The sequence below is a fragment of the Mobula hypostoma genome, chromosome 15, assembly GCF_963921235.1.
Source record: "Mobula hypostoma chromosome 15, sMobHyp1.1, whole genome shotgun sequence".
Lineage (NCBI taxonomy): Eukaryota > Metazoa > Chordata > Chondrichthyes > Myliobatiformes > Myliobatidae > Mobula > Mobula hypostoma.
Window position 1 is genome coordinate 54,299,176 of NC_086111.1, and position 15,312 is coordinate 54,314,487.

General features: G+C 40.0%; 1 protein-coding gene across 8 annotated transcripts in view; it reads right to left on the bottom strand.

Annotated features, from left to right (window-relative positions):
- Positions 1-15,312, bottom strand: part of cacna2d3a (calcium channel, voltage-dependent, alpha 2/delta subunit 3a) — an 892,602-nt gene that overhangs the window by 274,967 nt on the left and 602,323 nt on the right. For all 8 annotated transcript variants that reach the window (XR_010020451.1, XM_063068081.1, XM_063068079.1 and 5 more), the window contains 2 exons: positions 8,769-8,902; positions 1,614-1,631 (listed from right to left, as the gene is read on the bottom strand). Coding sequence is in view for 7 of the 8 variants with exons in the window: in XM_063068081.1 (XP_062924151.1) it covers positions 1,614-1,631; positions 8,769-8,902 (152 nt within the window). In the remaining variant the exon portion in view is untranslated. The remainder of the gene's footprint in view (positions 1-1,613; positions 1,632-8,768; positions 8,903-15,312) is intronic.

Below are 15,312 nucleotides of genomic sequence, written 5' to 3' on the forward strand. Positions count from 1 at the left end.
CACGAGCTTATCAATCACCCATTTGTGGACACTTTCTGGAGGTCCAAGATCCGTATGCTCCACGACCGCTGGACTAAGTGTGTAAACGTAGGAGGGGACTATGTTGAAAAATAAATGTGCTAGGTTTTCTAAAATTGACTCCTTCTACCTTAGGCCACAAACATATCAATCACCCCTCGTATTACTTCTAAAGCTTCGGCTAATATCAACGGCAATGATGTCATCTAAAGTGGCACATTTTCCATTCAAAAAGCTCATCCTAAATAAGCATTTGAATCTTTTTTAAGTTGTTAAATTCCTCATACTCTCCCTGTCACATTGGCCAAGAAACCTATGCATGCCCATTGCAGAATGTGCAGGGATCTTGAGCATTTTTATATCAAAATGGTAACATGCTGAAAATTCTCAGCAGGTCAGTCAGTACCTTTGGAGAAAGATATAAAGCCAACATTTCAGGTCAATGACATTTTATCACTTTTACTTTTTGACAGTCCTCTTAGCTTCATATTTGGTTCAGTTTGCACCAAATAATGCTGTGAAAGGTCAATGCATGAAAATGGATGCTGCAAGTCATACAATACTCCAATTTAAATAGTTGACTTTGGCTTTAAACATCCCTAATCTGTGCATCTTTATATTACTCAGTATGGCCAATAATTGTATGAAGTACGGTATCAGCAGATTGCACACCATGATGAATAAATCGCCAAAGTATTCATTTATTTCTGAATTAAATGACTATTATTCCTGTCTTGAAACCCAAGATAGATTTACTGTATTCAAGTATGCTATCTGAATAGTACACAAAGTTTATATTATACTGGTGACTTGGTGACCTTCAAAACAAGTCATAAACAATGTTCTCAAAATTTAGCCATCCTCCCTGGAGACATAAGTTTAGAACGCACAAATGAAGATTGATGTGCAACACCATGAGTATGAACCTTCCATGTAAAGCTGGCTTACCAGCCTGGAAAATTGATGGTCGTATTTAAAGCAAATATACCTGAACCTCCTTCAAGAGAATTTTTATGATTCTTAATATTTTAACAGTGTGTGCAAGAAAAATCATTCATCTGAGACTGTATTGTATGTTATTCAGGAAAATTGACACCTGCATCATGGATAAAGGTTTCCCATCTTAATACAATACTTAGCTCGTTCAGTTTTAACCCTGATATAAAATTTAGTGGCCGCTAACAGAAAGATTATCTTTACAGTTCCTGATCACTTACAGGATTCATTTTTAGAAAATACACACTCAAGCTTTTATGTGTTAAGTGACTCTTGTTTTAATTTTTTTGCACGTTGATATTCTGTGAAGCTTTAAAGATAATCTCACAGGTTATTTTAGAATCAGAAACAGAAACAGGCCATTTGGTCCACTTAGCCTGACCCAACCCATTTAAGCCATGAATTTCGACACCTTAAAGTAAACTTAACAATGTTTTCCTAAACTTTTCAATGTATACATTAAGTTTCATTTCTATTCACATAAACACATGCTTGGACAATATAATTGAACAAACTAACTTGTTACCCCGATACAATTAAATGGTATTGATTTGGCTGTGGCTCTTGTGAGATTAAAAGGAAATGAATCAAAATGTTACCTGCTTAGCCTGTGGGAGCTGATGCATAGGGAAAAAGAAAGAAGACAATTAATGGCAATGTCTTGTCCACTTAACGACTAGACATAATCTTTTAATGGATCACCAGTGCTGCTACAGAAAATTATTGCCTCACTGTTTATTGAGCAATCATAAGCTGTAATTAGATGACTAAATGATTAGAGAATACATATGCAGTATATTCTTCTGAAATATATTTCTCTGGAGCTGCTTTACTTTAAATAAATACATCTTTAAAACATTGTAGTGAACGAAACAATTTCCACTGGACGGTTTAAGGATTATTGCATGTTAAAAATGAATTATAAAATCATCAGGCCTCTGGAAGAAGCCATCTGGCACTATGCTGAAGGTTTGTAGAAAAATACACAACCCAGTCTCCCCACTCCTTTCCAGTATCCCTTTAAATTATTTTTGAAATATTCATCCGGTTCCTCTTTTAAAATCATGATTGACTTTGCTCCAGTACTATATGAGCTCTGGATCTTAAACAGTTTCTGCACGAAAACAAATTACTTCACATTTCCTGATCTTTTCCCCTATAATATGTTTGCACTTTAATCTATGTGCTGGTACGAACAGTTTCGCTCCCTAAATCAGTTATAATCCTGCACATCCTCATCAAGTCTTCCCTCAACCTCTTCTACCCAAGTATCTCGTCTAACCTCGTAACTGAAATTCTTTTCTCCTACTGGAAAACAAATGTAATTTATTCATGACTATTTTTGTTCGCCACTTTTATTACAATCTTATGTTTATTTGTTAGAATGTGTAGTATAAAATTACATTTTATCCTAGTCTATTCCAGCATCTATTTTATGGAATGCCGCCAACCATTCTAAAGACCTGCTGTGTTGGCTGAGAGTGGGGAGTTTTACCAGATGGGGTCTTTTGCCCACAATAAAGGGTAAGGACCAAAAGAATGCATGTATGCCTACATTTCAAAAAGGAATATGAATAAGAGCATGATGCTTTTTTGAGGCTTCCTTTCTCAGAATAGTCTAAAAAAGATAAAGGACTCTCGATTACAAAATCCAAATAAACATTATTGTATCAGGCAATAAGTCAACGAGGGAAATCCATTCCCTAACTGGGTCAGTGAAAGCTTAAGGAGATCTTTTATTTTAATTTTTATTGGACAATAACATGCATAGAGAAGAAAACTACTGTCTGTTGAAGGTGTCAGCTCTGACTTGATGCTCATTCTAAACTCCAGGCCGTCATCAGGACTGGAAAGGAAGGGGGAAGAAGCCAGAATAAGAAGCATGGGGAGGAGGGGAAAGAGTACAGGCAAGAAGATGAGAGGTGAAGCCAAGAGGGTGGAGGAGAGAGGAGGAAGTAAGAAGCAGGGAGATGATAGGTGGGAAAGATAAAGGGCTGGATAAGAAGGAATCTGATAGGAGAGGAGAGTGGACAATAGGAGAGGAGGGGCACCGGGGGAAGTAATAGACAGGTGAGGAGAAGAGAACTAAGGGGTCAGAGTGGGTAATTGATAAAGAGGAAAGAGGGAAAAGGGAGGGAAAAAATTACTAGAAGTTGTGGAAATCAATGATTATGCCATACGGCTGGAGGCTACAAAGATGGATTATGAGGTGTTTCTCCTCCAACCTGAGAGTGGCCTCATTGTGGCAGTAGAGGAGGTCACGGGCTGACATGTTGGAATGGGAATGGGGATTGGACTTAACTTGGTTGTCGCCGGGATATCCAGCTTTTCATGGATGGAGCAAAGGTGCTCAACAAAGTGGTTATCCAATCTGTGTCGTGTCTCAACAATGTGGAGGAAGAGGCCACATCAAGAGCACCAGATACAGTAGATGACCCTAACAGATTGACATTTAGGTGTTGCCTCACCTAGAATGACAGTCTGGGGCCCTGAATAGAGGTGAATGGGCAGGTGTGGCACTTCCTCCACTTGCAGGGATAAGTGCCAGGAGGGAGATTAGTGGGGAGCGATGAATGGACAGGGAGATCACAGAGGAAGCGATCCTTGCAGAAAGCGGGCGGGGGGGGGGATGGAGGGTGGTGGAGGTAAAGATGTGCTTGGTGGTAAAGTCCCATTGAAGATGGCAGAACTTGCGGAGAATAATATGCTAGATAAGGAGGCTAATGGGGGAGGTGGATGAGAACAGGAGGAATTCTATCCCAGATAGCAGGAAGATGGGGTCAGGCAGATGTCCAGGAAATGGGGGAGATGCGGGTGAGGGCAGCATCAATGGTGAAGGAAGGGAAACCCCACTCTTTGAAGAAGGAGAACATTTATAATGTCCTGGAAAGGAAAGCCTAATCCTGGGGACAGAGGAGGCGGAGGTGAAGGTCGCATAGCCCACTCTCCTCCCCTATCAAATTCCTTCATTTCCAGCCCTTTTCCACCTATCACCTCCCAGCTGCTTATTTCGACCTCTTCCCCCACACACCTGGTTTCCCCTATCAACTTCTAGCTATCCTAATTCTTCCCCCCTCCTTATTCTGGTTTCTCCCTCCTTCTTCTCCAGCCTTGATGAAGAGTCTCAGCTCAGAACATCGAACGTTTATTCATTTCCATAGATGCTACCTCACCTGCCAAGTTCCCCCAGCCTTGTGTGTATATATGTTTGTGTGTGTGTGTGTGTGTGTGTGTTGCTCTGGATTTCCAGCATCTGCAGAATCTCTTGTGTTTATAAACTATGGTCTATTTAACGTATCAGCTCTCACTTTGGTGCCAGTTTAGGAATCTGTGTATGAAAATCCAGGCTTACAGAGGTGAGTGCTACACAATGGAAGGTCAGTTTCTACACTGGAACAGTCTATGCATATCAATTGTACTTCACTGCTGAGAGTCAGAGCTTCGGAACACATAAACTGTAGAGCATTCTTCTGTCCCTAAGGTCATCTCTGCCATAGTAGAGGTTCCACTTTCTCTTCGTGTCTATAAAGGCATCTGTTAGTCTTGCGAGACCATGGATCTGCGCCTGGAAAGTCTTTACTCTCCAGGGCGCAGGCCTGGGCAAGGTTGTATGGAAGACCAGCAGTTGCCCATGCTGCAAGTCTCCCCTCTCCATGACACCAATGTTGTCCAAGGGAAGGGCATTAGGACCCATACAGCTTGGCACCAGTGTCGTCACAGAGCAATGTGTGATTAAGTGCCTTGCTCAAAGACACAACATGCTGCCTCGGCTGGGGCTCGAACTCACGACCTTCAGATCATTAGTCGAATGCCTTAACCATTTGGCCACGTGCTCACTCTTCGTGTCTAGCAGGCTATAATAGGTCATCACTTACACCTTTATATATCACTTAAATGAGGCCTAAGTCAAAAACCTCTTTTGGGTCTCAAGCTACGTTTTGAGCTTCACAACGTTCTTACAGACTAAAAGGTCATGGTCAACAAAATTAATTTTAATGCTGCCTTGCATCAAAGTCGTATCTCACCACACACATTTTCAATGCAAGTGCAACATCTTTGGACTTGAAATGAACATAGAAAATATCAAGAAGTTTCAGCAGGTCAGGTCGTATGTGTGTGGGAAAAAACAGAGGTAATGCTTCAAGCCATTAACCTTCCTTCTGACAAAAGGTTATTTATCTAAAACTTTAAATGTTTTTCTTCTAATCAGCTGTATATTTCTAATACACTATTTTTTTTATCCTTGACTTGAGATTAGAATAAATATATTAATCTTTCCAATTATGTGCTTGTAAAGGAGCCAATTTTCAAGGTTCTTGATGCCAGTTGGGAATCTTATCCATTGACAGCACAAGCTGGAGAAATTACATGACGCATGACTGTCCATTTTCAGACAGCTGCATGGGATTTGATAATCATTCCTGGATTTTCGTATAGGTCTCCACTTTTGCTAAATTCTCTCAAAATTGAAACTAGATTAATGTTTGGATTCTGTTCGCTGTTTATTGTATGTCTCTTCTGAAAGCTCTGGGCTTGGGACACTGCAAAGTAAATAGCATATTTCTCTGAAAATGGTCACAGATAAGATGATTTTACCATCAGGCCACACCAGCATGTCACTTGTTAGAATTCTGGCCTGAAGGACAAAGAAAGTTACTGGGAATTGCCGACTTGGCTGATAAAACCTGAATTGTTCAATTTCAGTTATAGGTGAATTATGGTCCTATGAGATGGGAGTGCTTGAAACAGACAATATTGAAACACAAGAATAGTTGCTGGAGTATAACTTTCTTCTGGTAGTTAAAAGGAGCAATTTCTGCTCTTCCCAGTCCACAAGGATTTAAGTGAAATTTGGACAAAACTTAAATGCTGGACTCGTATAATTGTTTTTTTTTTCATTATTACTGACCTTTTTCAGATGCAGAAATCCATTTTTCATTAGCCAATTTGTAGCTCATTAGTGCCTCTTTGATAAAGCACCAGCAATGTTTAGAAGCACATCCACTATTAGTAAATAGTCACTGTGACAAAGGAACATATACCAATCCTCATAGAGGGATTAGAAGTGGAGAGAGTGAGCAGCTCCAAGTTCCTGGGTGTCAAGATCTCTGAGGATCTAACCTGGTCCCAACACATTGATGTAGTCATAAAGAAGGCAAGACAGTGGCTATACTTTATTAGGAGTATGAAGAGATTTAGCATGTCAACAAATACACTCAAAAACTTCTATAGTTATACTGTGGAGAGCATTCTGACAGGCTGCATCACTGGCTAGTACGGAGGTGCTACTGCACAGGACTGAAAGAAGCTGCAGAAGATTGTAAATCTAGTCAGCTTCATCTTGGGCACTAGCCTACAAAGTACCCAGGACACCTTCAGGGAGCGGTGTCTCAGAAAGGCAGCGTCCATTATTAAAGACCTCCAGCACCCAGGACATGCCCTTTTCTCACTATTACCATCAGGTAGGAGGTACAAAAGCCTGAAGGCACACACACAGTGATTCAGGAACAGCTTCTTCCCCTCTGCCATCCGATTCCTAAATGGGCATTGAAGCTTTGAACACTACTTCACTTTTTTTTAATATACAGTATTTCTGTTTTTGCACATTTTTAAAAATCTATTCAATACACGTAATTGATTTACTTGTTTAATTATTATTATGTTTTTTATTTATTATTATTTTCTCTCTCTCTTTCTGATAGATTATGTATTGCATTGAACAGCTGCTGCTAAGTTAACAAATTTCACGTCACATGCCGGTGATAATAAACCTGATTCTGATTCTGCGATTTTGTTGAGCACGTTTACATGAAGCGTTGCCACAGGAAAGCAGAATCCATCATCAGGGACCCCCACCACCCAGGTAATGCTTTCTCCTCACTGCTGCCTCCAGGTAGAAGATACAGGAGTCTCAGGATTCACACCACCAGGTTCAGAAACGGTTATTACCCCTCAACCATCAGGCTCTTGAACCAAAGGGGATAACTTCACTCAACTTCACTTGCCCCTTCTGTGAAGTGTTCCCACAACCTATGAACTAACATTCAAGGACTCTTTAACTCACATTCAATTCCTTTTTTGCACACGCACAGTTTGTCATCTTTTGCACTTGGTTGAACACCCAAGTTGGCGTGGTCGTTCATTGATTATATCATAGTTGTTATTCTGTTATGGGTTTATTGAGTATGCCCACAAGTTATTGAATGTCAAGGTTGTATATAGTGATACTGTATATACATACTTCAGTAATAAATTTTCTTTGTACGCTTGAAGCCTGTGATGAAAATACACATTAAGACATGCACAATCCACTGATGCAGATCTGTATACATTTATAAAAGGAAGTAAGTACTGACTATGTCCCAAGGGCAAATTCAATCTAACACATGGCGTTATGTCAAACAGTGCTTCTTCAGGATTTCTTTAACCACTTCATTTAAACATGATAATTAATTTGTAACCTGCTTTAGATCAAACGTTATCAAAACACAAACAACAGAAAATCAGCAGATGCTGGAAACCTAAGCAACACACACAAAGTGCTGGAGGAACTCAGCAGGCCAGGCAGCATCTATGGAAAAAAATAGTCGACATTTCAGGTCGAAACTCTTCGGCAGGACATTCTGGGCTTCGGCCCGAAACTTCAACTGTATTTTTTTTCCATAGCTGCTGCCTGGTCTGCTGGGTTCCTCCAACATTTTGGGTGTTTTACAAAAGTTGTGAAACAATCTTCTGATTGTTAATATTTTTTAAACACTACTGCCTAAAACTCTGCCATGGACCATCCCAAGCCTGGCTGTGAAAGGAAGAGGGATGGGCACGAGGTTAGAATTCCATCCTGTAAAACCCCTGTGCCACAGAAGCTCTGGAGAACGTATCCCAGGCAGAGGAAGGATCTAAGAGGATGGTCAACACCTCAGGAAAACTCAAAGGTCTTTCCCAGGATGGAGGACTCTGGCGATCTGCTGTTAGCAGTATGCCCCGGTAGGAGTGATCGGTTTAACCAAGTTAAGCAAACTGCCTAAGATCAAAGTATCCCTAGATGGGGAAAACACTTAAAAATTTCTCCGTTATTGATGTTGTTTGTCACGGCATCTTAGGGTACACAAAAGTGTCACAGCCATTTCCGATAACTGCTTTGGTATCTGCACAACGAGATATGAATTGTCACAGTATGCTTTTCTTACAGCCGATGCTGTTATTAAGCCCTCAGGAGACTGCTAAAATTAATGAAACCATCTGGACTGGAATGGATGGCCAAATCTAATCAGTTTTGTAGTGTTGCTAACTACAGATGGCAACACTTGTTCTCTTATTCCATTGTATCCTTCTCATCAAATTTACCAGTAAATCTGAATGAACTTCAGCTGTGAGGCTTTCCTTCAATTTTTACTAGTTTCATCTGTTTCCTATTTCATCCACTGCAAGTGTTATTATCATATTTGTGGAGATCCAGTTGGTCTTTATGAAAACTGTGTGAAATAAAAATGCTTCTCTTTTCTTTAACTTGACTTTTCCTCTTGTTAATTATACTTTTCTACATTTGATGTAAACAGGAACAAATAAACTGGAACAATTTAAAATCCAAGTTCAGTGTTAAAATCAAAACCACAGGAACATACCTTGGGATATGGAATATTGGGAGCAGACAGAATGTTCCTTTTACCATCATTGGTTTTAAAAGTGGTTGCATATAATTATTCCTGCCCTTAAGAAGTTTTTTTCAGTTCTTGAGAAATAGACTGAAAACTTACAGTGCTGTCAATATAGGCTTCAGTCCACACGATATCGTGCTCCTGGTCGATCACCTTTGGTCTGCTGAGAACATGAAGATATTCCATCACATTTTCTTGTACGTCAGCCAGAGTGGAAATCTGAGTGAAATATCCTAGAACAGAGTTCATACAGAATTAAAATCTTTAAACTCTTACAGCATTATTGTTGAAAATCAATCTAAAAAGCTGCAGCTGCTGGAAATCTGAAATAAACGCGGAAGATGTTGGGAATACTCATAACAGAGTGTTTCCAGAATTTTCTGCTTTTGTTTTAAACAGCAGCTAGTTATTAATCAGAAAACAGCAAAAGTATAAAATGAAAGAGAAAATTAAAAATATTACTGAAACAATTGAAAAATATAAGGAGCAATTAAAGTATACTTAAGTTAGGTTTGATGGTGGCAAAAACACAACACTGCCTATCAGATGTCATGACTGGTGGAGTGTGGAGTAGATCAGAATCAGACTTATTATCACTGGCATGTGTCCGGAAATATGTTAACTTAGCAGCAATTCAATGCAATACATAATATAGAAGAAAAAAAGTTAAAAAAAAATAAACAGTAAAAATAAATAACTAAGTATAAAAATCAATCAATCAATCAATCAATCATGGCATGGGATCCAAGGGAACATTGCTTTGTGGATCCAGAACTGGCTTGCCCACAGAAGGCCAAGTGTGGTTGTAGACGGGTCACATTCTGCATATCACCATATAACCATATAACAATTACAGCACGGAAACAGGCCATCTCGGCCCTTCTAGTCCGTGCTGAACGCTTACTCTCACCTAGTCCCATCTACCTGCACTTAGCCCATAACCCTCCATTCCTTTCCTGTCCATATAGCTATCCATTTTTTTTTTAAATGACAGAATCGAACCTGCTTCTACCACTTCTACTGGAAGCTCGTTCCACACAGCTACCACTCTCTGAGTAAAGAAGTTCCTCCTCATATTACCCCTAAACTTTTGCCCCTTAACTCTCAACTCATGTCCTCTTGTTTGAATCTCCCCTACTCTCAATGGAAAAAGGCTATCCACGTCAACTCTATCTATCCCCCTCATAATTTTAAATACCTCTATCAAGACCCCCCCTCAACCTTCTATGCTCCAAAGAATAAAGACCTAACTTGTTCAACTTTTCTCTGTAACTTAGGTGCTGAAACCCAGGTAACATTCTAGTAAATCTCCTCTGTTTTGTTGACATCTTTCCTATAATTCGGTGCATGGAGGTTGGTGACCAGTCGTGTACCTCGGGGATCTGTTCTGGGACCCCTACTCTTCGTAATTTTTATAAATGACCTAGATGAGGAAGTGGAAGGATGCGTTAGTAAATTTACTGATGACACAAAGGTTGGAGGTGTTGTGGATAGTGTGGAGGGTTGTCAGAGGTTACAGTGGGACACCGATAGGATTCAAAACTGGGCTGAGAAGTAGCAGATGGAGTTCAACTCAGATAAGCTTGAAGTGGTTCATTTTGGTAGGTCAAATATGATGACAGAATATAGTATTAATGGTAAGACTCTTGGCAGTGTGGAGGATCAGAGGGATCTTGGGGTCCGAGTCCATAGGACACTCAAAGCTGCTGCACAGGTTGACCCCACTTGGAGTACTGTGCTCAGTTCTGGTCACCTCTCTACAGGAAGGATGTGGAAACTATAGAATGGTGCAGAAGAGATTTACAAGGATGTTGCCTGGATTCGGGAGCATGCCTTATGAGAAAAGGTTGAGTGAACTCGGCCTTTTTTCCTTGGAGCAGCGAAGAATGAGAGGTGACCTGATTGAGGTGTATAAAATGATGAGAGGCATTGATCGTGTGGATAGTCAGAGGCTTTTCCCCAGGGTTGGAATGGCTAACACGAGAGGGCACGGGTTTAAGGTGCTTGGAAGTAGGTACGGAGGAGATGTCAGGGGTAGGTTTTTTAACGCAGAAAGTGGTGAGTTTGTGGAATAGGCTGCCAGCGACGGTGATGGAGGTGGATACGATAGGGACTTTTAAGAGACTCCTGGACAGGTGCATGGAGCTTAGAAAAATAGAGGGCTATGGGTAACCCTAAGTAATTTCCAAAGTAAGTACATGTTTGACACAACATTGTGGGCTGAAGGGCCTGTATTGTGCTGTAGGTTTTCTATGTGTTCTGAATAGATTAAAAATCGTGCAAAAACAAAAATAATATATATTTAAAAAGTGAGGTAGTGATCATGGGTTCCATGACCATTTAGGAATCGGATGGCAGAGGGGAAGAAGCTGTTCCTGAATCACTGAGTGTGTGCCTTCAGGCTTCTGTACCTCCTACCTGATGGTAACAGTGAGAAAAGGGCATGCCCTGGGTGCTGGAGGATGCTGCCTTTCTGAGACACTGCTCCCTAAAGAAGTCCTGGGTACTTTGTAGGCTAGTGCCCAAGATGGAGATGACTAGATTTACAATCTTCTGCAGCTTCTTTCGGTCCTGTGCAGTAGCCCCCCCCCCACCCCCCCCCATACCAGACAGTGATACAGCCTGTCAGAATGCTCTCCATGGATTAGATGGTTAGGGATCCATTGGCTTTTCCTTTAACTACGTCATGAAGGGAGAGAAAAGAGGACAATAGGCAACAGCTAAGGATGCTGTGGGATTATGTGGAGTCTGGTGGTGGTGAATAGATGTGATTGTGAAGTAGGGGGACCAGCAATAGGCGGGATGGTTTTCTGGGTACAGTGGTCTAACCTCACTTCATCTGGCAGATGATGTTACTAGAAAAAAAGCTGTATAACCACTTTAAGGATCATTAGTTAAAGATACTCTAAACAAAGATCATGTAGTAAGATAGTTGCTCAGTTAGAAACTAAAGTTTTACCCTGCATCATCACTGGATCTCAGTTTACTTGAGCTCATGAGATGTCTGCCTAAATTGTGGTGGACTCAAATAAAATAGTGGCAGTCTAGACAACAGCGTGATTGGGACAGTTAATGTTATGGCATGATTTTCATGATGCACCTCTTACCCAACTACACTGGCATAAATCAGCTCCAATGACCTATTTCTACTAGTTAATTGGCAGGAAATGGGATTGAATATGCCAAATAGACACTGCCAGAAACACAATGAGCCTACACGCCTCAGGTCAGCTCAGAACATTCAGTCGTTCTACTCTGTTTCAGTTTCTACTTTTATTTGGATTAGTGCTCCACGACCTCAATCCAGTCTTGTTTTTTCAAATAATTGCAACAAATATGAATTTTATTTCCTCACTAAACTTGGCAATGATATTTTCCATTGCCACTAAAAGCTGTAAAGCAAATCAAAATGGAATCACATTTCTAGGATCTATTTTGTTGTCAAATTGCAGAAGTATGAAGCAATGACCTGGAAGTTCAACTGAATAGCAATGTTTCTTTCAGTGCAATTGAAATCGGGTCCTGAAAGTGTCCATCTTCATCATCGCCCACAACACCACAGGATGCTGGCAGGGCTGTAGGATACATAAATCCACACCTCCAGACTCACAGAAAAATGACTCAGATCACCTCCATTCCTCTGAACAATTTCAGGCTCCCCTTTAGGCCACTGGAGTATGAACTTCCCTCTTACTTTGCTGCTACCCTGACCTCCCAGCCCCAAAATTGTCAGTCTCCATTCCTTATTCCCACAACCAGCACAGCCGGAAAAATGCTGAATTGTCGGCATGCCTATTTTATTGTGTAAATGGCACGATATAAATAGATCTAATGGAAGTTAAAGACGAAACAATGGCAATGAACCATGTCTTAGGCAATTGTATAAAACCTGCTTCATTATTTCTACTGTTAAAGATTCTGGAAAAAGAGGTGAGTGTGTATAATGTTATTATATATTTTGTGCTACCATTCAGAACGAATTATGGCCCAATATAGTTGGTGATCTATGCCTGCAAGTGTTTCAATCGCAGGCTTACAAATCGGGAGCACCTTACCTATGACAGAACAGTACAGCTAATTATGTTAATTAAACTGTCATTTTCTGACTCCACGAGCCTTGTAAAACAGCAGATTAACAGTTTATGTCGGAAGATTCACAAAAAAATTGCAAGTAAATTCATGCACTGAATCGTCGCACTGGATAAAATATACTTCAGCAAATTCATGGCCTTCGGAGCCAGTAATTAATTAATTAAAACTTGTTACATACTTGAAGGTATTTAGTATATTTCATAGATTTGTCTTTGAAACAGCACTAATTATTTCACCTCCTTTTTGACCTTCTTTTTTCTAAAGCACACTCTATAGGTAGACTAAAAGTGCAACCATCAGTAGGAAGCTCTCATGAAGAAAATCGTTGTGAGAAAATTAACGTTTGCTCTGCTGACCTTTGTGACGCCAATGTGCTCTGGACCATACAGTGCAGTCAAGTCAACCAGAACTCAAATCAGCTTTTAGTACAAGTTTATGCTAAGAATTTCTCTTTAGCTTGGCATTTGCTGTGCCCAGTAAGTTGATTGGTAGATATAAATTTAATTGGCACAATTTAAATAGTGCTGTCAATGTACTTCACTTTTGCACTAAGAACTTGCATCTGGTGTGTAATCAGAGCTGTGAAGAGCTTTTCTGAGAAAATCAATTTTCTATATCATAGCAACTACAAAGATTAGAATTAAATCAAGTTGTATGTTGGATCAGTAATTCACAATTACTCATGTAGGACACCACTAAAAATTATTATTAAAAATAAATTTGTTAATGGGATTAACGGTCGGGTTTTTTATCAGCTTTGGTTTCAGTATTTCAGTTTTTACTTTCAGTTCATGCTTTTTCCAATTATTGTTTGGCAACATCAGGTAATTTTTTTGGTTATTAAGAAAAACTTTGAACAAATGCATTAATATTTGCATAATAAACTACAATTATATTGATAACGACAACCATTATTTAAGCACATTGAAAGCTGTCTCTGCCCCTATTCCTGTACTTTTTCTAAGTTACTCCAATGTTGCTGTGTAGCATATTCTATAGTGTCTATAAAGTGATCTGAGAGATATCTTGTTGGATAATTCCAACATTCTCTTTTGTTTCAGAATTTCTGCAATTGCAGTCTTTTTACCTCTCAATATCTGTATTTGTATCTCTCTTTCTCGACCTTATTCATCTCCAGATAGATCCGCTGTAATTAAAATATCTTCACTAATCTGTCTTAGCTTACACCACATCTCTCTTGTCCCAATTCTCTCTCCTTTGCTCTCCACTCTGTTACAGGTATTCCCTTTGTTCTATCCTCTCCTTCACTTCTCCTTTCCCTTTTTCTACAACTTAAAGCATCTTCTATTTCTAACTCTTGATTGACCCGAAAAATTACCTGTTTCCCTCTGCATTAATACTACTTGACCTACCGTGTACCAGAATTATTCTCATGATCCTGCATAACTCTGCCTTTTCCACCACCATCTCACAACTAGCTGAGCAGATCAGATATCACCATCCAGCAATACACAGTCGAGAATGAGACACGAAGAAGAGACTCCAAGAATTGTCTATCCTCAACAATAGCAGAAGATGCTCCACAAATGCAAATAATAACAGCAAATCACTTTGAACCATTTCCAGCTGAAAGTGTTTTATGGATGACCCATCTTGGCTCCTCCTAATACTGTAGTCATTTCAGACATCAGGCTTCAGCTGATTTGATTCCCTCCATGTGATATCAAATAACGACTGGCGACAGCAAGGATTATGGTTTTCAACCATGATCCTTACTGTTCCTGAACTTGGTGGTGTGAGTCCTGAGGCTCCTGTATCTTCTTCCTGATGGCAGCAGGTACAAGAGCTTAGGACTCACACCACCAGGTCCAGGAACAGTTATTACCCCTCAACCATCAGGCTCTTGAACCAAAGGGGATAACTTCCACCCAACTTCACTTGCCCCATCACTGACCTATTCCCACAACCAATGGACTCACTTTCAAGGTCTCTTCATCTCATGTTCCTGATACTTATTGCTTATTTATTTTTATTATTATTTCTTTATTTCTGTATTTGTACACAGGTTGAATGCCCAGTTGGAGTTGCCTTTCATTGATTCTATTATGGTTATTATTCTATTGGGAATTCATTGAGTATGCTTGCAAGAAATTGAATCCCAGGGTGGTATGTGGTGACATACGTACTTTAATAATAAATTTATTTTGACTTTGGCTTTGAAATGAAGACTTGCACTGAAGATCTAGTCACACATCACACCAAGCTGTTCTGGTTTTCTTACAACTACAGTGTAAAGTAGATAACGTCCAGGTGTGCTCTTTCAACAAGAAACAGGGTGTCCCATCAAGGCGACAATAGCTCATCGGTTAATTCTCAACCAACAGCAAATATTCAAGGTATCCCTGCCAGGGAAATCAAGCAGTGTGTTTACTCACTCCTAACTGGCTCATTGATGTTCATTTTGGACTCTGACAAGCCCATTTGGCTCTACATCCAATTACAGTCTTGGTTCAAACATTGGTGAAATAGCCAAGTCCCAGAGTAGAAGAGTAGAACCACGGTTGACATCAAGGCAGCATTTGACTGAGCG